Below are 25,293 nucleotides of genomic sequence, written 5' to 3' on the forward strand. Positions count from 1 at the left end.
ACTTTTCACTTCCTTGTTTAATGCTTTGCAAGCCACTCAAAAGGTGACCTTCTGCTAATTCATACCTTCAGAGTGCATGCTTAATTACAAATGACTTTATTTATTCCAGCAAAACAAAGCCACAGAGTATTATTTATTGCCTGGTTTGTTCCCAAAATGTAAATTGTGCAACCTGACAGCTGTTTAATGTGAGAAAGTTAGTCAGCGAGGTGGACTGTCAGAGAGACTGTCACAATAGCAAGAGGAACTTCCTTCATTTCCCACATTATGTGAAGTCCAGTTGCAGTGTAGTTACTGTAAACAGCTCAGATCGATGAGCTGCTGTCAGATAGCTCTCAGTTTGATCTGGAACAGTTGAAGCTGAGATGAGTCTGCCAACCAGGGAACAGTTTGAGGAGTGGAGCCCAGCACAGGTAGCCAGTTTCTTGTCTCAGGTAAGTGGGTAGAAAAGCTCTCTAGCACAACAGGGAGACATTTCTGATGTTACTGTGTAAAATGATCTTCACAAGAATACCTGAAGTGAAGATAACAATTATACTGGAGATTCTGTCAGAATACGGTGTTTAACTGAAATGTAATCAAGTTTGTTAAGCGTTTGTATTTCTGTACAGTATTATGAAATATAATGCATTTCTGTAAAATCATACTTATCTAAATGGAAACTTATACAGAAATACATACACATGTACATGCCAAAATGTTGCAGTTCATACATACTGTAGTTCATACATACATTCATACATACCGAAGTTGTATGAACTGTACAAGACTTGTGAGTATAATGTTGTGCATGTTACTCACAGAACAAGATGAGAGATTGTGCTGTAACTGTGCAGAGAATGAAGATTGATGGCCGGTGGTTTCTGGTAGGTGCCACATACAATACAATCACTTCTTGTCACAAATACTAACTAACAAATACTAAATACTAACTAATATTGGTTGCATTTATTAAATAAAATAATTTTTAGGAGATATCTACCAGTATTTATCTGTATACCGTACTTATAAAAATATCTTACAGTCACATTGTTATTTTATTGTCTATTTTTTAATTTAGAGCAGAATACAATATCATATTCTGTTTTTTTTTTGTTTGTTTGTTTGTTTGTTTGTTTTTTTACACGACACCAGAATTCATTACAGTTTTAAGAGATTTTAGCAGATTTGCTAAATAATTTTAAAATACATACTCGTCGCTTTCTTAGTTTCACTGCTGTGGTATTTTCAGTACTTTCAAGTCTTTGTGATTAGTTCAAGTATTTCTAGTTCTTGGAACCTGATGTTCAAACGCATTACATTTTAAACCATACTCCTAGTCCTTACAAATTAATATATGAATCATACAACAAGGCCATATGCCATTTGTGAAATTTAGATCTGAAGGGCATAAGGAATATGTAGAGGAATAATATAACATCACACGTACAGTATGTTCCTGCGGAGCACAGTCATGTGTATTGAGTCATTTTAGTCTGATTTATCATTTTCACTGTATGTACCCACATTATGAATCCCCATTAGACATGACATGATCATGTTGCCAAGTCACTAAAGATTCCAGACGTTATGTAGCAGAGCCAGCGTACTTCCTTTATTTGGAAATGTGCAAATTGTGTGTTTTTTTAATGATAATGTAAGCTTCCTGTCACAGGGGTTTACCCAACAAAAATGTTCTTACTTTTCTCCACTTCCAGCCGAAACTGTGACACTTTGTACTGTATCTGTAAAATTGGAAATAGTAACTGTTAAGTTTCATTCAGCTTAATTTTATACAGGGAAATGAAATGTCACCTTTATATACGGTTGGGCGGTATAAATCTGTGAGTTAGGTGTTGGTTTTAACAAATGAACTACATTATTAAAATGGGCATAGTGTAGATGGTGATGTTTCTGCCTTACAATTCCAGGATGTTTAGTTTGATCTTGGACAAGGATTACATTGCATTGTCTTTCACATTTTGAGTTTTGAATTTCTGCCCAGCTTCTAGAAACATGCTGGTAGATTGCTTACACGAAATTGTTCCTAGGTGTGAATGTGTATGCATGGTGTCCTTCAGTGGGCTGCATTCCTATCGAGGGTGTGTGAGTAATTTCCCAAGGTTTGGGAAAAGTGTTCCCAAGGTTTTGATTATTAGGTAGTAAACGATGACGTATTAACAAAGTTTAGAACAGAGTACTTAATGAATACACAATACATGTGTTTATTTTCAACCAAAACTATGTGGGTCACGTCTTCTCACTATATATTTAGTAGTTCACTTACTGTAGCTGAACTTCTGTAACTATTGATTAGAATCTTATGACGGCAATTTATTCTTGCCATCTCCTTCCCGCACATCTTAACCTATTTATATAGACTTCAAGTATCTATTTGTGGTTTACTCTTTACTCTAATTTGTTAAGAATTGATGTCTTTCATATTTTGTTTTATATTATTGGCAGTTTTTATTGTTGCAAAGTGTGCTATCAGTCATCAGTCCAATTTATTTACTGTTTAATAAAAGCTCCTGGGTTTATATACTCAGTATCCTTACAGTATATCTTTGCTGAAGAGCGTTTTCCCCAAAAAATCATGACATAGCCAAGAATAGTTTAGCAGTGCAAAATGCAGAAAGCAAAGCATTCATTACCCAGGAATAGCAACTGGAGGCCATCAGATCCTCCCTCACTCTACTCTTAACTCTGTTGACATGGTGCTCTAGCTCCATGTCGGTCTACTTGCTATCAGTTAAATGAGCTGTGGGGGGAATCCACAGAGGAGCCACTTAGACTTGGGTTTACTCTTATCAACAGGATTTATTAAATCTATTCTGCACAGACTATTGAGGTTTACACAAAGTTGCCAGATTGAATAACAGAACAGTATGAACAGTATATCTGTTAATGACCATTGAAGACCATTTGGAAGAACTTCCTGAGATTATGATGTTTTACAAGTGATTCATCAGGAATTTTATTAAAATCATGCTCTATTTGCACTCCACAAAGCTGCTCAATAGCTGGGAGGGACACCCTGATTCATATTCCATGTACATCTATGATGATAATTCTGAGGTTGCATTTCTTGCAACTTAGAAGAATCATTCAAAAATCACTTAATTGACATCAAATAGGAATTATGACAACGCCAGAGAATATTTTTGTTGTTGAAAAACAGGACATCCTGGCTAGCCCTGAAGGAGTGGAATCACCTGATCGAAACAGTGCTCTATAATTTAATTATGCATGCAGAACATCCTAATCTCACATGGAAGTCACATATCCTCTTTTTTACCTAGTCAGTTATGCCCTGATTTTTAAGCAAAGTAACATTGATGCTTTTTGGAGATCTGTTACAAATGATATACAAAAAAAATATAGCTTCCTGATATGTTGAATACATAAGAGGAAACTGACACTTAACCTCTCAGTCTGCCAACCTGCTTGTTTGCTCCCATCAATATAAAGATCCGTGATGCACAAGCCAACAAACCTGAACCCAAGTGACAAGCTTATTAGGATGATTTCCAGCAGCTTTTTGAGGGAAAGTAAATAACCTGGCTACAACACTAGGTTCTTTCCTACATCTTATCACCAGTTAAAGCTTCACACCAGCTCCGAGAATCCCTTACTACCAAACAGTAAGCATTATATGCATCATATCTCTTGTTGCACCTACTCTCTTAATAGTCACAAAGCTCTCACAATTTAAAAAATCTGTTCTAAATGTCTAAAACTTTAAGTTATGGCACAAGCCTGTTAGGATTTCGTGGAATTTTTTGGTTATATCCATAATCTGGGGATTTCATTAACCTAGTCATCTCTGTACAAAATGAAGCTTGTTTTAAAATGTGTAAATATATAAATAAATTTGTCTTGCGTTAACCTGGATGTCTGGCCATTATCTCTGAATCAGGATGTGCTTCATTGTAATAATACGTACGCTATAATATAAGCAAGGTATAAAACAAAAAACCCAGAAACGTAGACCTACATGGAGCACAGAAATTATATACAGTACATTTGCAAGTAATATGTGCAAACCTATGGAGCAAAGTATGAGGGGATATGCAGTTAATTGTTCAGTGGATGAATGGCCTTAGAGACTCTCCTTGTGCTAGTGAGGCTGAAGTAGAAACAGTTCCTACCAGTGTTTACAATGAAAATAAAAGTTCCTTTCTTACTGCACATAGAGTTTCCTCTAATCTTGGAAGCGTCTGTTGCGTCCTTGATTTCTACTGTCACGATCCGTTGTACTCCCAGTGCTGATGGATTTCTGGTATGGAGTGAGAGTATTCCTAAACTCTCCTGGATTATGACATTCAGCTCTTTAGACAAATGAGATAGCTATAGTCCAAACATTGCATTTGTAATGGTGGTGTTTGATAAGTCCAGACACCTAGTATTCTGGTCAGTCTTTATTTGTTTTGTTTTTTTTTCCGTGTAATTAAAATTGTAGTTGCAGTTGGGTTTTTCTGCTCTGTAAGTCTTTCTGTAAAAGGAGTTATTTATGGTGTCTAACCATTTATTTGCGATGGGTTTATAATTCTCGTTTTCCTCCTTACAAAGGTTAGGGTTTATAGTATTGTGTTGTGTTTATCATTTTTATATAGTTACCTCTAGCTTTTATGTAGTTTTATATTGCTACAAAATATGTGCTACAGAAAAACACAGAAATATTCAAAGCAGCTTCTATTGTATTCTTTCAGTTATGGTGGCCTCGGTTTCATCATTGAAAAAGGAAATAAAGAAAAACAATTTAGCATGCATATTGTGATGTAAATCAATAGGGGTAATAAAAGCTTAAACAGACTACTTTTAATATGTCAGTGACTAAGCTTTGTGTCAAGCAGACCAGATTTCTCAGACAGGCACTGATTCTGGATGTACTGTATAAGTTTGTCTGCATTCTCTTCAAGAATTTCTCTTATTAGTGTGCACTTGTGTGTATTTAGATACATATTGTGTTTGCATGTGTTAGCATTAGTCATATTTAAAGCGGTGAACAATCAGAACTTTGAAGGAATGAAGGCATGTTTCAGTCAAGAGAAGCAAAGCATCCCTACTAATAATCTTCATGCTGTACATGCTGTCATGCTCAGTGGGTACCAGGGGTATGCAATGAATTACTTTGCATATTCAAGCACTGCTCATGCATTTAACCATCTGCTCCTATTCTAGGGTGCCTAGGAAATTAGTCAGTAGATTATAATAACATTGCCTGGGACTAGGTGAGCACAGACGAAAAGTGAATCCATACTGAGCAGCTCGTTTGGAGCTGAGCCATTGATGAGTATTAAATGAAACATGAGATATTCTCACAGCTTTAGTAAACTACACTTATGCTCTTGTTGCCATGATAAACATATGGTGCTGAGGTGAAGCAAGACACAACCACACATAGCACACATGGAGGATCCACAGTGAACAGATAAGAAATATTTGCAGTGATATTTACATTGTTCTTAACACCGTTTTCCCTCTCCCACTGTGCAGCTCTGTGTTCCTTTATAAAGTAGCATAAGATCAATGTCAACTCTTGTGGTCCGTCTTTCGCTTTGACATCTTAGACTAGTTTCTAAAAGTGTTAGTGTGAGTTCTAGTGTGAGAACCGACAGCACGGATGATGTTGTAGTGCCCTGTTTATGACTGAGCTTTGCTTTTTAATATGCAGCTGGTCTTCCAGGCCAGGGTGCCTTGTGTTTCACTCGAGCTCCTCGAGAAGTCTACATAAATAATTCACTCATCCTGAATCTGAGGAGGCACTCGGCTGAAATAGATTTGATATTTTATTCTGTATCATAAGGCTAAGCTTGGGATCAAACGCAGATAATGCATTGGAGCATTCTGGCCCTGGCATAAACTACTCTTTTTATCACAATCACAAATATATTTCATCTTTGGCTTCACATTAAAAATGCACAGTGTTCCATTTCAGGGATTTCTTTTGGCAGGTTCTATCGAATCCTAGAAGAAATATAAAGTTAGCACAAATAGTACAGTTTTGCTTTTGACTGTTTCTCTAGTTGGAGGCATGGTGGATGAGTGTTTAGCATGTCGCACCTCTGAAGCTGGGATTTTGCTTCAAAGGATTCCTCTGTGTACTCTGGGTTCCTCCCCAGTCCAAAGACATGTGTGTTAGCTGACTGTCATCTCTAAATTGTCTGTTGTATGTGCAACTGCTCCCTGTGATGGGTTGTCCTCCACCTTGTGCCCTAAGTTACCTGGGATAGACTGCAAGGTTCCCTTCAACCATGTGTAGGATAAAGAGTAATGAAATTGGGTGGATGGATGAATGGATGGATGAATGGATAGACGGACAGTTGGATGGGAATTTCTTTTGTAACCCTGCTGCAGTCTTTTGCTATGGATTATACAGACTTCAGAGCCACACAACACTGAAGGACAGTGAGCGGATTAACTTTATTTCTAATATTTGTTGTTTGTTTTGCATACATACTGATAATTGAGCTACGTTTGTAAATATGAAAAATTGGTTTATTTCATACTCAAATAATAGCTGTTGTGTTTTCTTGCTGTGCTCTTCGTATAGTGCAAGACGCCATATACGTGCAAGCATGTTTCTCAGTAAGAAGATGAAGTTATAAGTTCCCTAAATAATAATACCAGTTTATAACTATTTTTATTGCAAACTGTCCAAAGGATTGTGGTGCATGTAGCTGCAACTTACTCAGCAACTTAAAACCACAGTAGGTTATATTTAAAAAAAAAAAAAAAAAAACCTGGTTCCTGGTATCCTGTCTGTATACTAGTTACCCAGTGTACTAGTTACCCAGTGTTTTTATTGATAGAGACTTCAAAGCTCTTTTGTACGTTGCTCTGAATAAAGATCTGCCAAATGCCGTAAATGTAAATGTAAGTTTTTTCAGGATTTAGGGATTTAGGCCCTCTATGCAGATAAATTATTACAAGCATTAATTCAAGCATTATTTTGTGCAAATAAATACAATGGTATCAAATCACATTGTAATGAGAAAGGTGTGTGTAATGTGTTTTATTTGATTTCTTATGATGTAATGTGTAAGACAATGGATAATGGCTCACTAGGATTTCAGACTATTACTATAAAAAGAAGACCTTATTTGTGACCTATACAATACAACAGAGTGAAATTCTTTCTTCACATGTCCCAGCTTTTAGGAAGGTGAGGTCAAAGTGCAGGGTTGGCAAAAAGGGTCAGATATGAGACAGCTCAACTGTTAGAGAGGGTTAAGAGTCTTACTCAATAGTCCAAAATTGGCAGTTGGCAATGCTGGGGTTTAAAACCCCAACCTTCTAATCTGATCAGAGGCTTAAACATTGAGCCAGCAGTGCTCAAAATGTGGCTATAGCATTACAATTTCCCTACATTGTCACTGATAGGGACTAGACCACTTTGGTTGTGAGGTCCCAAATGACTCAACTTGGTCATTTGCCAATTCCTGATCAGTAGCTAGCCTTATCCTATCATGTAAAAGCTTACCAACTAGAGATGGTGAGGGTTAGTACATGCCTGTTTTTCAGCTGCTGCGTCATATGCTGTGTCGCAGGGAGGCTAAAATTTCAGAGAAAAGCACTTCAATATTTATGAATTCACAGATGCCCACAATCAAACAGGAGAGATTACTGCCATCACTATCACCCAGAGAACAGGAACAATAATCTCTCTTAGACTCCTGGCCATTGATGACTGTGGAATGGTCAGGAATCTCTTCTATTATTGAGATTCAAACTCGAATGTTTTTCTGTGTGACACTCGACAGCCCACTTGTTTAAAAAATGTGGCTTTTATCCATTCAAGTGTATATTTTTGAAATACGTTTTGCCCAACAGATCAATAACACTGCTTTAATTTTTAACAAAATCATTCTACACCAGAGCTTTTAACTGAATTAATCAATGATTACTTAGGGTCCTTATCTAAAAGGCTAATCCCTGCTATGTCACCTCATACTCCATTCCACATTCACCTCACTGGGAACTAATTCCAGAAACAAACACACTTGTCTCACACATTTGGCCTGTCACATACTCCTGTTCCTTCTTTAAGTTTCTTTTTTACCTACAGTATTGTTCTGTCTGCTTGCGTGGGCATGTGTCTCCTTTCATCTTGATAAATGTCATGAAAATGTTTTACTTAGATACTATTCTAAGCTCAATTACAGGAACAAGGGACAGAGTGATGTAATTTGGGGTAACACGCTGAAACATAATGCTGCATATTCCACATATGGTTCCATTACTTCAAGACTTAGATTCCAGTAAAATGTAATTCCAACCATAAACTGATACACTCATGCAGCTGCTAAACATTATTATCATGCATTTGTAGGTTGGTTGGAACTTATATAACATCACTGGGCACAGGGATCGACACGGTGTCAGTGATAATGTGGTTAAATCAAGCGAATCTCTATAAGAAAGATGGAGAAAGATGCTTTTTATTCCAGAGATGGAGTCGTTCTCTTAGCTTTAAAAATGTATCACATTTATTTAGAGAAGTTATTAAAAGTAATAGAGTGCTGGTTGTATAATTTTTTTTCATTTTGAGGTTACATGAGGACCTGAGGTCAAACACGGGGGTAATAAAGTAAAATGTTGAGAAAGTTCACATAACAGTTGCTCATTACTAAGATGAAGGAAGACACTTCCTTCTGTAAAACTCAGCGGCTGAAACGCTTTTAAAACTTGGCTATATCGCCATCTAGTGCTGATAGTGAGTAATACACCTGTGTGCCTGATACAACTGAGTGGAAAATAGAAAGTACACAGATTAGTAGCTATGTTAATGTCAAGGTTAAATACTGACCTCTTTAATCACTAAATAAGAAAATCATGTAGTTGGAGTAAATGTATTATTTATTTCATGTCTGAATGATTGATCTGACCTTTTTGCTTTAATCATCTGTCTACGTGTTGGTCAAGTTTCACTGCAGTGAAGGTTTTCATACGTACGTTATCTCTAGCTAAATAGAACAACGTAGCAGCCCTTTATTTATTCATTCTGTTCTGCTTTCTTGTTGTAGGCTGATTGGCATCCCTAACTGTCCATAGTGTGTGTGTGTGTGTGTGTGTGTGTGTGTGTGTGTGTGTGTGTGTGTGTGTGTGTGTGTGTGTGTGTGTGTGTGTGTGTGTGTGTGATTGTGCATGCATGTGTGATGGACTGGCTCCCCATCCAGGGTGTCCAATAAGTCCTTCTTTATAGTCTTCAGGCTTCGACAACCATGTGTAGGATAAGCAATGAATGGAAGCCCCGACCAAATTAATTATCACTAACCCCATCAGAAACATATTTAATGTGTTTCAGAATATGATTTGACTTTAAATGCACAGAAAGTAATGGATAAGTAGAATTTTACAATTGCAGGATGATGTGAATAATAAAACTCTTTTGTCTTTTCCCCACCACAGAAACTTTCTGACAGCGATCTGAGCAAGTTTAGCCTCATCCACCGACCGTAAGATATGGTTTCGTTTCCTCTTTCTTCTACACATTAACATGTTAACCTTCACAAAGAGACTAACTGACTTTCTGATAAAGCAAATATGTTCAGACACTTTTTTTCTGTCTGGTCTATAAAAAGCCTGAACATCACCAGCCTAGCAGTCAACATAATGGTCAACCAGTCAATTCCACTTTTTGTAATGATTAGTAATGTTGGTTAATTTTTTTCCACAAAATCTTACCCAGGAATAACTGTCTCTATTGTACCACAGGTTGGTAGGTAATATTGACACACCAACATGAAATTAGTTTAAAAGTGGCTTCTCTACCTCTATATAGTAGCTTGCAATATAGAACACTTTGCCATTTGTACTAGCCTTTAGGTCCTTTAGGCTAGAGTGTTGTGTATTTTGAGGGCATAAATAGAGAATACACTCCGTCCAGGGTGTATCCTGCCTTGATGCCCGATGACGCCTGAGATAGGCACAGGCTCCCCGTGACCGAGGTAGTTCGGATAAGCGGTAGAAGATGAATGAATGAATGAATGAATGAAATAGAGAATACTAAGGAAAGGGACTAAATTTGTTTGTTTGTTTGATTTTTAAAAAGGCTAGCTTCAGCTAAATATCGCTGGCATATAATATATTCTAGTTTTACTCTAGTTTCCTACTGCAGTCATAAGTCATGCATGATAGGCTGACTGGAATCCCTAAATTGTTCATATACTGAACAAAATTATAAACGCAACACTTTTGTTTTTGCCCCCATTTTTCATGAGCTGAACTCAAAGATCTAAGACTTTTTCTATGTACACAAAAGGCCTATTTCTCTCAAATATTGTTCACAAATCTGTCTAAATCTGTGTTAGTGAGCTCTTCTCCTTTGCCGAGGTCCATCCACCTCACAGGGGTGGCACATCAAGATGCTGATTAGACAGCATGATTATTGCACAGACGTGCCTTAGGCTATCCACAATAAAAGGCCACTCTATAACGTGCAGTTTTTATCACACAGCACAATGCCACAGATGTTTTGAGGGAGCGTGCAATTGGCATGCTGACTGCAGAAATGTTCACCACAGCTGCTGCCCTTGAATTGAATGTCCATTTCTCTACCATAAACTGACTCCAAAGGCATTTCAGAGAATTTGGCAGTACATCCAACTGCACAACCGCAGACCACATCAGCCCAGGACCTCCACATCCAGCATCTTCACCTACAAGATCGACCAGCCACCTGGACATCTGCTGCAACAATCCGTTTGCATAAACAAAGAATTTCTGCACAAACTGTCAGAAACCATCTCAGGGAAGCTCATCTGCATGCTCATCGTCCTCGTCAGGGTCTCGACCTGACTGCAGTTCGTCGTTGTAACCGATTTGAGTAGGCAAATGCTCACATTTGATGGCATCTGGCACTTTGGAGAGGTGTTCTCTTCACAGATGAATCCCGGATTTCACTGTACAGGGCAGATGGCAGACAGCATGCATGGCGTCATTTGGGTGAGCGGTTTGCTGATGTCAACATTGTGGATGGAGTGGCCCATGGTGGTGGCGGGGTTATGGTATGTGCAGGCACATATGAACAACAAACACAGGTGCATTTTATTGATGGCATTTTGAATGCATAGAGATACCATGACGAGATCTGGAGGCCCATTGTTGTGGCACTCATCCATGACCATCACCTCATGTTGCAGCATGATTATGCACGGCCCAATGTTGCAAGGATCTGTACACAATTCCTGGAAGTTGAAAACATCCCAGTTCTTGCATGGCCAGCATAGTCACCGGACATGTCACCAATTGAGCATGTTTGGGATGCTCTGCATCGGCATATACGACAGTGTGTTCCAGTTCATGCCAGTATCCAACAACTTCACACAGCCATTGAGGAGGAGTGGACCAGCATTCCACAGGCTACAATCAACAACCTGATCAACTCTATGAGAAGGAGATGTGTTGCACTGCGTGAGGTAAATGGTGGTTACACCAGATACTGACTGGTTTTTGGACCCCCAATACAGTAAAACTGCACATTTTAGAATGGCCTTTTATTGTGGCCAGCCTAAGGCACGCCTGTGCAATAATCATGCTGTCCAATCAGCATCTTGATGTGCCACCCCTGTGAGGTGGATGGATCTCGGCAAAGGAGAAGAGCTCACTAACACAGATTTAGACATATTTGTGAACAATATTTAAGAGAAATAGGCCTTTCGTGTACATAGAAAAAGTCTTAGATCCTTGAGTTCAGCTCATGAAAAATGGGGGCAAAAACAAAAGCTTGCGTTTATAATTTTGTTTAGTATAGTTTGTGATGTGCCTTGTGATGAGTTGGCACCCTGTCTAGGGTGACACCACTGTGCCCGAGTTCCCTCATAGATTCCAGGATCTCTGTGACCCTGTGTAGGATAAGTGGTAGAAAAAATGGCTGGTTGGATGCTTAGAAAAGTTACTCATGACTTTCAGAACTGGTATAATAGCACGTTATTTCTGCATACTAACTAAATTAGGTATTTTGATAATTTAGTAATATTAGTTTAATCTTTGAGCCATTAGATTCAGCAGAATTGTCGGTATTTTCATTTACCGTATTTTCCGCACTATAAAGCGCACCGAATTATAAGGTGCGGTCTCAATTACGGGGTCTATTTCTGTACTTAACCCATACATAAGGCGCACCGTATTATAAGACGCATGCTAAAACATACGGTCTACAAAAAAGGTAACGGAAGCAAAACAGTGAGTTCAGTTCAACTTTATTCTACTATACACACATTTAACAATACACACACATTATTTTTTAATCAATCTTCTCCCACAAATCCATCAAAGTCCTCATCTACTGTGTCTTCTTAACTTGGCGCAGTTCATTTTCTTTGCTTCCTCCACTTCCGAACCATAGATTCATTGATGTTGAATTCTTTCACAGCTGCTCTATTCCCATTTATAACCGCGTAACTGATAGCCTGTAGTTTGAATTGTGCCTCATAAGCATGTCTCTTCATTGGTGCCATTTTCGGGGGTCCTTAGACAAACAAATGAGCCGCGTTCACACTGCAAGTCTTAATGCTCAATTCGGATATTTTGCTCAGATCTGATTTTTTTTTTTTTTGGCTGTTCACAATACCTTTTAAAATGTGGCCTATATCAGATACCAGTGTGAACTGTTTGCTGTTTCGAACTGACCCGCATGCACAAATGAAAATAACAATGACGTCACACGCAGCACGCCGTTGCGCTAAAGTTGGCGAGGTTATGGAGGAAGTAAGCATTTTCGCTTTTCTTTCTAAATGTTTTTGTAATGGCAACACAGAGACGCAGTGTTTTGAAAATTTTCGGATGTCGAGGGCAACTTTTGATTATTTGATCCATTTTGTAGGCGTAGTCACATTTGTGTGCGTACTCGCCGGCGCATAATTGTGACGAATGTCTATGTAGATTGACGTAAAAGTCGCATCAAATCCGCCTTGGTTGTTCACACTGCGGCCACATTGGAAAAAATCAGATTTGGGTCTGATTCAGGACCACATATGGAAGTGGTCTGAATCTGATTTGAAAAAATCAGATCTGGGCTAGATTTGAGTGTTCACACTACTCCTGAAGAAGTCTGACCTGGTCACTTGACCCCAAAAAAGTCAGATTTGGGCCACTTTTACCTGCAGTGTGAACGTGGCCATGTTGTCTTCTTTTTCTTATGATTTTAATTTGGTGGATGGCAAACCAACTTAAGGTGCATTTACCGCCACCTACTGGACTGGAGTGACAAGACACCTGTCACTCAAGGTATACATGAAGTTCAACAGTCTGCCGCAGGGAAAAGTTGGAATGGATGGATGGAATGGATTACTGTCGATTAATTCTGTTATTTTCTTATATTTAAACGGAGAACTTTACACATTACACATAAGATTCCATACCTGTATATCTTGAGTGACAGGTGTCTTGTCCAATGATCGGTAAGTTTCCATTCAAAAACGATACCTACCGTTTCCGGGTTGTCTGACTTCTTGTTGTGTTTTGGGATTTGTTAATGTGTTTTGGGATTTGTTAATGTGTTTTAGGATTTGTTAATTTGTTTTCGGATTTGTTAATGTGTTTTCAGATTTGTTAATGTGTTTTAGGATTTGTTAATGTGTTTTCGCATTTGTTTTGCACTTCTCGGCCAACGTACGCACGGCCGATTTTTGAGAAAATTTAAGGCTCTTAGGTGCGCCTTATAGTGCGGAAAATACGGTAGCCTGTTGTATATGTTACTTACAGTATGATCACAATGCTCACAATAGCACAGTGATTGCAAATGAACCTGTTTTTGTGTGTGTGTGTGTGTGTATATGAATTGCTTGTTTTCTGCTTTATTATTATAGTTATGGATGTTAAGCAAAGTGTAAACACTACTGCACATAACAGAACTACCACATTACTGACATATATATATTAAAGCTTTGGAATTATACACATGTAAAATCTAAAATGGGCCCAAATTTATTGTTTGCACCTAGGCTTATTTCTGCCATTAATTCTGCAGTTTCTTCCTCATGCAACTGTCACCTCTGTCTTATTCATTAGAGATCTACATAGAAATCTGGATTTCTATAAAGCTTTTTCTTCACATATCCCAACTTTGGAAGTTGGAGTCAGAACATAGGGTCAGCCATGACACAGTACCACTGGGAAGAGAGGGTTAAGGGCCTTGCTTAAGGGCCCAACAGTTGCAGCTTGGCAATGCTGGGGCTTGAACCCTGATCCTTCAATCAACAACCCAGAGCCTTAACCCTTAACTGCTTAAGCCACTTTCCCCCTATGAACTATGAATTACTTCATAGTATGCATTAACTAAAGAACAACTCATCACAATCTTACTGACCTTGTAGACATATTTCAACACACTACAGAAGATCTTCTGCTTAATAAATGAAAAGTACTTCCTTAACCTAAACCATGAGACCTATTGTGCAAACTCAGACATCACGCACTTAAAATAACCAACCAGACAGTTTCAGTAACCGATCTTACTCATGTATAGAGCCACTGACCATTTTTTTAGGATGTGATGTAGTACTTTTATAAAAGTTTACTTTCTGTCACTTGGGTTCTCAACTTATTTTCATTCTTTGTGTACTAGTTACAAAATTAGTGTGCTGTCTGTCAACATAACAAAACAAAAAACAATCCATGTTTCACTGAAATTATTCACTCTGTAACAGGAACTGGTTTACAATTTGTGATAAACAATTCAGTTCCGTTTTGGATATTTGGATATTGTCCCAAAACAGATTTACAGTAACATAAATTCAGGATATTAATTATAAATTTTATATTTATTCTAATGAGCAAGCCAGAGGCAACGGTGACAAAATGAAAGATTGTGGTAGGGACATGGTGACACTGCAGGTAACATTACTGAATCTCTACGGGAGTGTAGCTTTTCTCTGCATGTTCTCCTTCTGTCTGTGTGTGTTCCCACTTTCTGAAAACATGCCAGTAGGCAGATTTACTCCAGTAAATTACTTCTAGATGTGAGAGAGTGTATGAATGTGTATGTGTGTGTGTTTGTGTGCTGGGGGGGGGGGGGGGGGGGGGGCTTGGGGGAAACCCAGTGTTTCTAGGACAGCTTTTGGCTCCACCATGAGTCTTACGAGGAAAGAGTTTTTCTGAAAGTCAGTGAGAATTATGGTGCAACTATTGCAGAATAAAAACACTTCCTTTCTTGTGAACCATGCATTTATGTAATCACAGTTTTATTAGTATATATCAGACTGCCTCCATCTACCACATTATAGTTGCAGCCAGACTGTAAACAAGGGAAAAGAAAGGGTTCGATCATATGTCTCCTATTCTTGCCAAATTCACTGTTAAAAAGCTCTTTGAATCGACTTAATTCAAGCATGTACATCAGTTCCACAAGATTGAACAGAGTAACATTAACACAGTTAGTTTTTGTACTGCAACCGTAACTTGATCACACATTTTCAAAACCCTGAATAAAACGAAACACTGGGCTCAGAACTGAACTGAGAATCAAACCCACACACCTGATGTATTGGAAACAGACACGTTACCTGTGAACTATTCCTCCATGCATGTTTTGTTTCTCTAAATGTAATATTATAGTTATACTTCCTCATAAGACTACACAATGGCATTATTTACATTAAGACTACTAGGCTCACTATGTGTCATGAGTCATTAGAAACTTAAAATTAGTCTAACCAATGAAATCAGGATTTGTTTAGAAATGTAATATTTTAATAACACAGAATTCCATTGTGTTGCATTAGGTCTAAATTAAATTTAAAGGTACAGTATATGAGGCACTGAACAAAATGGCTTCTGGGTATAAAAGTATACTGCTTCATCCGTTTACATCTTGTAGTCAACTTCTTTTATCTACTCCTTGTTTATACTATAAATCTAACTCAGAGATTGTGCTTTTTCTGTAGCTGCCTTTAATCTTTACATCCATCTAACTATTAACATCATGGCCTGTCCAACATTCAGTGTTTTACAGCTAGCCTAAAGACTTATTTTTAAACTTTTGATCAAGCTACTTTTTTTATTTTATTTTTTTTAAATTATATACTGATGTTATTGTTGTTTTTCATTGGGTTTTGGATATTGTATTTCTTATTGCAAATTATCCTGGGCAACTTGTGTTAAATGATTTTGAATTAACTATGAGGTTAAGTTGGAAACATGTAGGCTAGAAAAGTAGGCTAGGAGGAAGAAAAGCAACATGCAGGCCGATCATTTGTTTAACTTTGCATAAATGTCTATTGTCTCATCAACAGTATATGTACTGTAGGAACTTTTTAATCAAAAGAACATCATGTGCAACATCTATTACATTTAGTCAATATATTTAAATCCTTTTGTGAAAAGGTGAAATGGGGTCTGTGTCCTTCTGAATCTTAGCAAAGCAAAGCACGTTCATTGCTTAGGGTTTGGTAATCAATGATAGATAGATAGATAGATAGATAGATAGATAGACAGACAGACAGACAGACAGACAAAGTTTAAAAGTGTTATAGACCAGAAATAACATTCCACAGAAAAATAACTATGCTTTTAAAAAAAAATACAATTACACAAGCGCATGTTCTGATATTGGATGGCTACAGCTCAAGATTAAACGATCTAAGCTGTTAAATTTCTGGGAGGGATGCAAAGTATTAAAAAGGAAAAGTTTAGAAAAAGGTCAGAGATAAATATAGACAGAATGACGCAGACACTAACCATGACACAGGTTTCCACTCAACACATTTCCAAATACAAATCCATGATGTAAGACAGACTTTAGTCTACAGTATATATTTAATACTGTATAGTTGTAATGAGTCTGTCTGTGTTTCTGTCTGCTGTCTTTCCCTGTGGCTAATTGTTTGCTCCGCCCACTATTTGGTTTCCATGGACATTAATTGTACTCTTTCATCTCCTCAGGTGTGTTGTCTTTGATTGTCTCTGCTTTGTCATTGGTTCCTGTCAGCTATATATACTCTGTTTGTTCACTTCCCTGGTGTTGGTCATTCTGACACGATGCAGGACACAGGCGAGTGAGGATCCAAATGCAGTTTTTAGAGTTTTTAATCATACAAAACACAAATGCAGCTAAACAGACAGGCAGACAGAACAAGGCAGCAAACAGGGCTAACAGGAACAGGCACACCAACATCCAACATGCAAAAATGACCAACACCAGGGAAGTGAACAAACAGAGTATATATAGCTGACAGGAACCAATGACAAAGCAGAGACAATCAAAGACAAAGACAACACACCTGAGGAGATGAAAGAGTACAATTAATGTCCATGGAAACCAAATAGTGGGCGGAGCAAACAATTAGCCACAGGGAAAGACAGCAGACAGAAACAGGACAGAAACACAGACAGACTCATTACAATAGTAATCATTTGTTTGCTGGCAAATTCTTACTCTGTTTTACTTGTAGGTTTTTTTAGCTAAATTGATAAGGTTTGGTACTTGGATATAATACAACACAATTTAGTTTGCCACCTCTCAGACAGCAACATGGGCATTTAAACATAAAATTATGAAGGAATTGAAATTAAGTTAAAGTTTACAAAAAAGCAGGATTTAGAATAAATAAAAGGAGTACAATGCAAAAATGTTTAGAAGATTGCACATAAGTGAAATGCCTAGATTATTTGAACATATACTGAGATATGTTTATTGTGCTTTGATTTATACTGCAACATTTATTTCTTTCCAAGAGTGTAAAAAGTCTTTTCCAGAGGTGTGTATTTGCGTGCATTGGAGTACTTGTCTGTACTGCTCTGTATCACAAAGATCTAATCTATAATTAGAGAGCATTCTTTTTTCTCTGAGCAGTATTTTTTCCCTTGCGTGCACGGCTGGTAAGCGCCTGTACAATGGTTATACACTCACTGATAAACTATCAAAATATCTAAATTCTTGTTCTTATTCAGTTCAATTTGATATAAGCAAGTTATCTTTTCTTTTGTTTGATTGTTGTTTTTAATACTTCATTTAGCAAAAACAGATTGCTAGATTAGATTGCTAGAGTTCTGCTATGCTTTGTATGGCCTTTCTGACTTCCTCACTGGCATTAAACATTTCGGAAGTAAAATACAAATGAAAGAATCACTAGTGTAAATAATGTATAAACAATTTTTTTATCTAGCTACTTTGTATGATTGTAACATCAAAGTTGGATTATTATTACTGGATCCAGCCCAACGCACCACTGCTCAATACAGCCCTGATCAATATTGCACCGAAATATTTCTCCTTGGGGATTCAACTGTTGGTCAGCATGATGGTACGATGTCGTTGATGCTAACTTGCGACGGAAATTTTAATATCTCAAACTGTGTTACATTTATGGCATTTGGCAGACGCCTCTATCCAAATCGACTTAAATTTTATCTCACTGAGCAATTGAGGGTTGAGTTTAGGGGCCCAGCAGTAGCAGCTTGGTGGAACTTGGATTTGAACACTTAACCTTCCAATCTGTAGTCCAACACCTTAAACACAAGGCTACCACATCCCTGTTGACTCATCAAGCAATGTGACTTAAACTTCATGTGTAAGTTCAGTGACAGAGTACAGTCACTAACATATGACAATAGTGATTCATTCACTAGTGATTTACCACTAGCTAGCAATGGAAACTTGACTATTTATGGGTAGCCAAGTGTTTAAGGCGTTGGACTACTCATTGGAAGGTCATGAGTTTGACTCCCGGGTCCACCAAGCTGCCCCTGCTGGACCCCTGATCAAGGCCCTTAACCCTCAGTTGCTCAGTTGTATAAATTGAAATAAATTGTAAGTCACTCTGGATAAGGGTGTCTGCTAAATGCTATAAATGTAAATGTATTTACTATGTATGTACTCCTCCCTTCAGAAACATAAGAAACAAAATGACGTCAAGAAATGGAATCTTTACTATCTTACATGGTGTTGCCATGTTGAAGGTATCAATCAATTTATCAATTAATGTTGTACAATCAGTTAGTGTGGCATAATTAAAAATTATATATTATATATTATATATAATTATATATTATTATATTATTTAATTATAAGTTAAATGACCGAGCACAGTCACATAGACATGTCTTTTGGCAAATATTGTGTATATATATATACATATACATATATATGTGTATATATACATATATACATATACATATATACATATATACATATATATATATATATATATATATATATATATATATATATATATATATAAGCTTATATGTCATATAATCAAGGCCATCTTCCTTTTTCTATTATAAACGCTACTTGTAGTGTGTTTTTATAATAAAAGGAAATGGAAAGGAAAACAAGAAAGGAATGAAAAAGGAAATAAAAAGGAAATGAAACAATAAATAAATAAATAAAAGACAGAAAATCACACCGCAAATGTCAGATGTCAGATAACTCTGGCTTTCTGCCAAGCCCTCATAGCCTTAGCTTAAAGAACACACACATCCTCATTCTTTCACACAGCATGGAGAAACTGAACAAGATCACTGTTCCAGCCAGTGAGAAACTCCGGTAAGAAAGCTGATTTAATTGTTATTGTTTTTTTGGGGTTTTTTTGTTTGTTTTGATTTGGTTTGGTGGTTTTTTCATGCAGTGTTCACTGTCATTTTAAGGAATAAAAAAAAAACAGTCTTTATTTTGAGTTAGCTAAAGATTTGAACTAAATCTCAATCTTGTGTACATCAATCTGTAACTTGTGTTTTATGTTTATTTCCTGATATTACACATTGGATACATAAAACAGCTTCATTCATTATTTTCTAGTGTTTCGTTGAGTGTGTGTCATGTATTCATTTTGTCTTTTAATTGCTTGTCGATCCAGAGTTAAGATCTCGTAAATGTAAGAGATTTCACGTAGCACTAACATGATGAGTTTAAGGGTTTCAAAGTGTTTAAGATTGTTTGACCATGTGTTTATTGTGTTTGTGCAAATGGTGAAATATTGCATTCTTTGTCAACATCGATGTCAGAAAGAATTCTCTCTAAACGATTGTGTGTTGTAAGAGCCTGTGGGTTTAAGCACATTGTTTTGAAATGCAGCTAATGTCTGTTTTGAGAAATCTTAATTTATGCTCAGGTTAGTGCGTGTGTGATGGGAGAGAGCCGACTAAGCAAAACTCTATAATCTCATTAATTATACGTCTTAATTCGCTCACACTCTCATCTCCACTACCACTCCTTCAACTACACACTTATAAACACTCAAGGTAACAATCCCATGTTCACAAATGACAACACTTTCAGACAGCCATGAGTCAATGTGCAATGTTTAACACCCACGTAAGGTGAAAAGAGTGTGCCTTGCATTTTAAAATAAGTCTTATCTAAAGCTTGTAAGTAGGTGTCTGGAAAGTGTCTCACTGGTTCATGAGACTTTTTTTAAAAAAAAAAACATTGTCCCAAGTGTGGTTTATATTGTAGTTTATATCTCTTGTGTGACCACAGTGTGAACAGTCATTCAGTGAAACAAAATTATTTCTTTAACCAGGATACACAGATAAATTACAGTCAACAGTTTTATATTACTGCATGACTTCAGGCAGCCTGGCCACTATGACAGCAGGGTAGCAAAAAGGCTTCACTATCCTGTAGCTGATTGTAATAGCCTGGGGTGCAAACTGCCTTTCCCCACCTCCATACTTTTCTCCTCTTCTTTCTCTGCCTGACTGTCTCTTTACCCCAATTGTGTTTGATCCTGAGAATAAACACTTTACCCTAAAAGCTGTTAAGGTTTGTCTTTTGAACAAAAGCTAAGTGATAACTGACCAAATCTCCCATGAAATATTGTGTCAATCAGACTCTAGTAGACTTTCAACTCTCTCTCTCTCTCTCTATCTCTCTCTCTCTCTCTCTCTCTCTCTCTCTCTCTCTCTCTCTCTCTCTCTCTCTCTTTTTAAACTCTATTGACTACAAAACAACTTTTGGTCCCCCACACATGTCCCTCACATGATAATATGCAGAGTTTTCTCCTTTACACTATAGTGCAGGCACATATTCTGTGATTGTGTGTTAGATATGCAAATTATAGCTCAGGTTAACTCGCTTAATCTCACTGTTCATTTGTATACCAGGCAAATCCAAAAATTGGTTCAGGACATCAAAAAAAACGACGACAGCATTTTCAATCGAATAAAAAGGTAAGTTTAAGTTGCATTTCAACTAACAAAACCCATATCTATACCCATACCTATAACAGTATGTGATTTTATAACATAATATACACCAATTTCAAGAATTCACATTTAATATGATGTTGAATTATGTAGTGTAATTATGTAGTAGGGGAGGCTATCCATGAGAACATTTGTGGGTTAATGAAAGTAATTGAAAAACAAATTTTTCTTTTACAAAGTGCTGTAGAAATAAATAGAAGGAAACATCTGTAGTGAGGTGAGTATCAGTTCTTCTACCAACAGGAACCACGGTTGTGTGAACAGTAACGTACCAGAGCATTCAGCTGTGACCTATTAGTAGTAGGGGAAAAATTTTGCTAAAAACTGAATTAGGACTGAGTAAAACAAAATAATGATATGATAATGCGTTGGGGTTTTTTTTTTTTTTTTTTGGTCATTTCTTTCAGGTTCCAAACAGAACAGACAGCCAATATTCTTAAAACTGGAAGAAATACAATAGACAGGTAAGACAAAGCTCAAGTGCTGCACATTTGGCTCTGAACTACTGACTAGTTTAAAAATATTGTTTTGCCAGTTAAACAATCATGCAGCCTGATGATATCTAAAATCTCAAGATTCAGGCCTTGAATGTCTCAGCATGGTAAAGTCATTGAACCTGCAGTAGTGAAACTGAGCTAAGCAGTTCAGTTTGTATCCAGATAACAGATGTGTGCTTAGATACTCTGTACAGACAAAGGTTTAAAACTTCAGCCAACAGAATAGACCTGACTGAATTAATCAGCCAGTGTTTTCCAACTGATGCAAGCGATCAGTCAAGTGAAGAGAAACCCACCTGTTTTAAATTTCGATGAAACACAGACTGATGTGGATGGTTTGGGGCTTTTATTTTTTTACAAGTTTTTCCCTTCTTACTTTTGGAAGTAAGCAGATGTTGAAATGCTAGAACTTGCGGTTGACACACGGTATCATAGTACTACTATAATAATAGTTTTGGGGTTTTTTAACTGTTATTAAAGCAAAGTATTGTCTCATCAAATATTGGCTTAGTTTAGTGTAGTTTATTACTGTTTACTGTCCTTTATAGGATTTTCTTTTAAATGTAAGCGCATTTCATTTCATTATTTTTTAAACTCCTTTGCTTTAGAGCATTTCTTTGCATGCGCCCAAGACATTTTGCAAAGTACTGTATACGTAAAAGAGAAACAAGTTCAATTCTGAAAAATCTGTCTATATTGTAGTGTAATGATCACGGACGCAGGATAAAAGAGACCCAGATGCAGGATAGACAAACAGAAACGGGGTTTAATAACCAAAAGACACGAAACATAACGCAGACTGACAACAAAACAACAGTAGATTCTGCGCTGCACCAGGCAACGCGGACTAACTAAATACTACTAACAATCAAGACACATGAGGGACAGGTGTGCAGACCGGGAGGAACAGACGAAGGCAGGGCAGACATGTGACAGAAAAACATAAACAAAAGGCACATGGCCAGAGTCCGGGCCAAGTCCTGACAAGTAGAAAATGCCTAAACGTCGTCATGGAAAAGGTTTTCAGAGGCTGCCAAATTGTGCACCAGTCAAATGTCATTGGTTTTATTGGACTGCTAGAAGAAGTGCTGAGCTTCAGTCTGCACAACTTCTCCTTTCTTTCATGAGAAAGCTTGAAGTCTTTGGGAAAAAGAACACAACAATCACTTATATAACTCATTCATACACTGGTCATTGACTATTGGAGGCATTTCATATTAAAAATATATCTGCTGTTGTAAGGGTATCACATAAGACATGTTTTCATTGTGATTTCTGTGTGTTACTACTACTGTAAATTATCACACTGATTTTTTTGTTCTATTTTCTATAACAGGAAATGGCGAACATAAAGGGAACTCGTATTTATTTAACTATGTGATTATACAAACTTAACGTGATTTATTCAAACACACCAATGCCCAAGGATCATCAGTGCAAGTAGATCCTGCCTGACTTGAATTCCAATATATTTTTATAAATTGTTTAACAATAAAAAAAAAACATATCTTATATTTGGGTATGTAACTGAACAGGAAAAAAAGGCTTCTTACACTGTGCTTAATCCTGGGGTAGTGTCATTCTAAACCCTCTTTTAGCCACAGGTAGTGGAACGTTGGTTGTTGATGGCGCAAATATGTGAAGAGTAATATTAACCCAGGGTTTACTAATGAACAGTGTGAAACATCAGATGAATGACCACTAGTAAAGTATGATACTTTGCATTGACAAGATAACCTAGGATTCTGTTGTGCAAGTGTGAAAAGTCCTCATGTGTTTGAAACTGAAATGCAGTTATAAATATTTAGGTCACTATTGTTTCTTTCAATAAACCTGGCCAGAACGTTCTTGGTTGAGGTGTGCATCTAGACTGACCCCATACAATGCAACAAAAAACTGTGAGGTCGTTACTTTTCTGAACGGATGCGATAATCATATATGATGGTATTAGTTGGCGTGATAGTTGGAGCTCTGGAATCTGATCTGTTTGAGCAGAGTGTACATATGAGGAGATGAGATGGCTGAACAGACTAAATGATTAAAGTGCTGATTGCATCTTTTCTTAGGGAGAGATCCCATTTTACCTCCCTTAGCAGGAAGCCAAGCAGCATTTTGTGTCATGTAGGTAATCATTAATAAGCAGTAGAATGCAAAGCTCTGTGAAATGAAAAAAGAAGTATTAAGGTTGGATTAGTCATCTTTTACTCTTTTACCTGCAGCTAAATGTGTTTATGTTTGGAGAAATCTTATGGATTATCCTAAACATATCACAAGCAGCCATCTAATGGATGAGACTGTATTTGTCCTTGCAACAGCAGTTTGGCTTTCAGCTGTCTGACAACATCTGGACTGGAATTACACACAGCTTTCCTGAGAAGAGAAGCACCATCGTCCAAAAAAGCACAATGGCAAATTGGTTATATACAGTATAACTTTCAGGCAATAGCAAATCCATAGTTTACAACTCGAGCAATATAATTTAAGCAAAACTTTAATTATGTTAAATATTTCAATGTCAACAAATTAAAGAATGGTTTCATAGACATCTGGAATAAAAAACGGCTACAAAATCAATTCATCAAAACAATATTATACGTAGATGAGATATTCTGAGGCAAAGTAGATTTCCATCTCTGTGAACTCCCAAACACAGAAAGCTACTTTTTCTAGCCAAATATAATATCTTGACAAATGTTCCATGACAGAGAGTATTTATTTCATAGTAAAGGTGTTAAATTTAATAGTGATCAATTCATTTTCCAAAAATAAAATTGTGGCTGAGAGCTTTATGGATAAAAAGCCATGAAGTATTAACATCTACTGTTTTGGCTGTTTTCTGTTTTAGACTAAAAAACAAAGCACCCCCAAAAGTACCTGCAAGAGACTACCCGGGTATTGTTTACCTTTTTATTGAAGTTGATGTATTTTGATTATACATGCTTCCAGAATGCTAAAAAGCCCAAGTAAAATATACTAATCACGCAATTCATTGCTAATGAGCGCTCTTCTCTCTTATTCAGGTGATAACCAGGATTCTGAACAGTCGTCCGATTCAGAATTTGTAGGTATCCCATCCCTTTTTTCTTCTGCACCTCTGATATACAGAAGATATAACATAACTAATTTCTTATTGCAGGAAAGTGACCTGTATGAAGACCCACAGGGTGATTACAACTATGAGCCTCCCCCTTGTGAGAGAGTCTTCTCTCCACCGCGAAAGATCAACTACACTGGAGGAGACTACCTGGGTATGATGCTTCTTGTTATCCTTATGATCCCAACCCCACGATCGAGGTTTTGTCTGTGTCAAAATATCTGTGCAAGAAAACATACAGACATAAAACATGAATTCAAGTCATTAAATTATTGAATCATAAAGGACATCATTCCAAGCCATCTCACAAACTGCCCCAGCATCTTCAGTCGGTGAGCTCTAATTAAAGCTAGAACTTCTGCTTTCTTCTGTCTCTTCTGTTTAAAAGACACACATCCTGGTCGACAAACTCAAAGTAAACCGTTAATGCCCTTCCTACCAACTAAACCAAGAATTCCTGAGAAGCCTAAACAACAAGCAAAGTATGATGTAAGTAAAGATATCACTATTTACATCACATCTCACATTCAAACTACACTTAATCTTGACATGGTCATGACCTTTAATTGT

General features: G+C 37.1%; 1 protein-coding gene across 2 annotated transcripts in view; it reads left to right on the plus strand.

The window, feature by feature from the left end:
- The first annotated feature begins 232 nt into the window (after positions 1-232).
- blnk (B cell linker) overlaps positions 233-25,293 on the plus strand; it is a 37,424-nt gene continuing 12,363 nt past the window's right edge. Inside the window, exons 1-9 of one of the 2 annotated variants that reach the window (XM_060872770.1) lie at positions 233-434; positions 804-866; positions 9,394-9,440; positions 21,031-21,096; positions 21,540-21,596; positions 24,475-24,521; positions 24,650-24,690; positions 24,766-24,877; positions 25,112-25,212. In XM_060872770.1, the coding sequence (XP_060728753.1) occupies positions 366-434; positions 804-866; positions 9,394-9,440; positions 21,031-21,096; positions 21,540-21,596; positions 24,475-24,521; positions 24,650-24,690; positions 24,766-24,877; positions 25,112-25,212 (603 nt within the window). In that variant the 5' untranslated portion in view covers positions 233-365. Of the gene's footprint in view, positions 435-803; positions 867-9,393; positions 9,441-19,361; positions 19,472-21,030; positions 21,097-21,539; positions 21,597-24,474; positions 24,522-24,649; positions 24,691-24,765; positions 24,878-25,111; positions 25,213-25,293 lie in introns of those variants that run through there. The other variant, XM_060872771.1, reaches the window with a different exon arrangement.

This window comes from Tachysurus vachellii, chromosome 6 (assembly GCF_030014155.1).
Source record: "Tachysurus vachellii isolate PV-2020 chromosome 6, HZAU_Pvac_v1, whole genome shotgun sequence".
Lineage (NCBI taxonomy): Eukaryota > Metazoa > Chordata > Actinopteri > Siluriformes > Bagridae > Tachysurus > Tachysurus vachellii.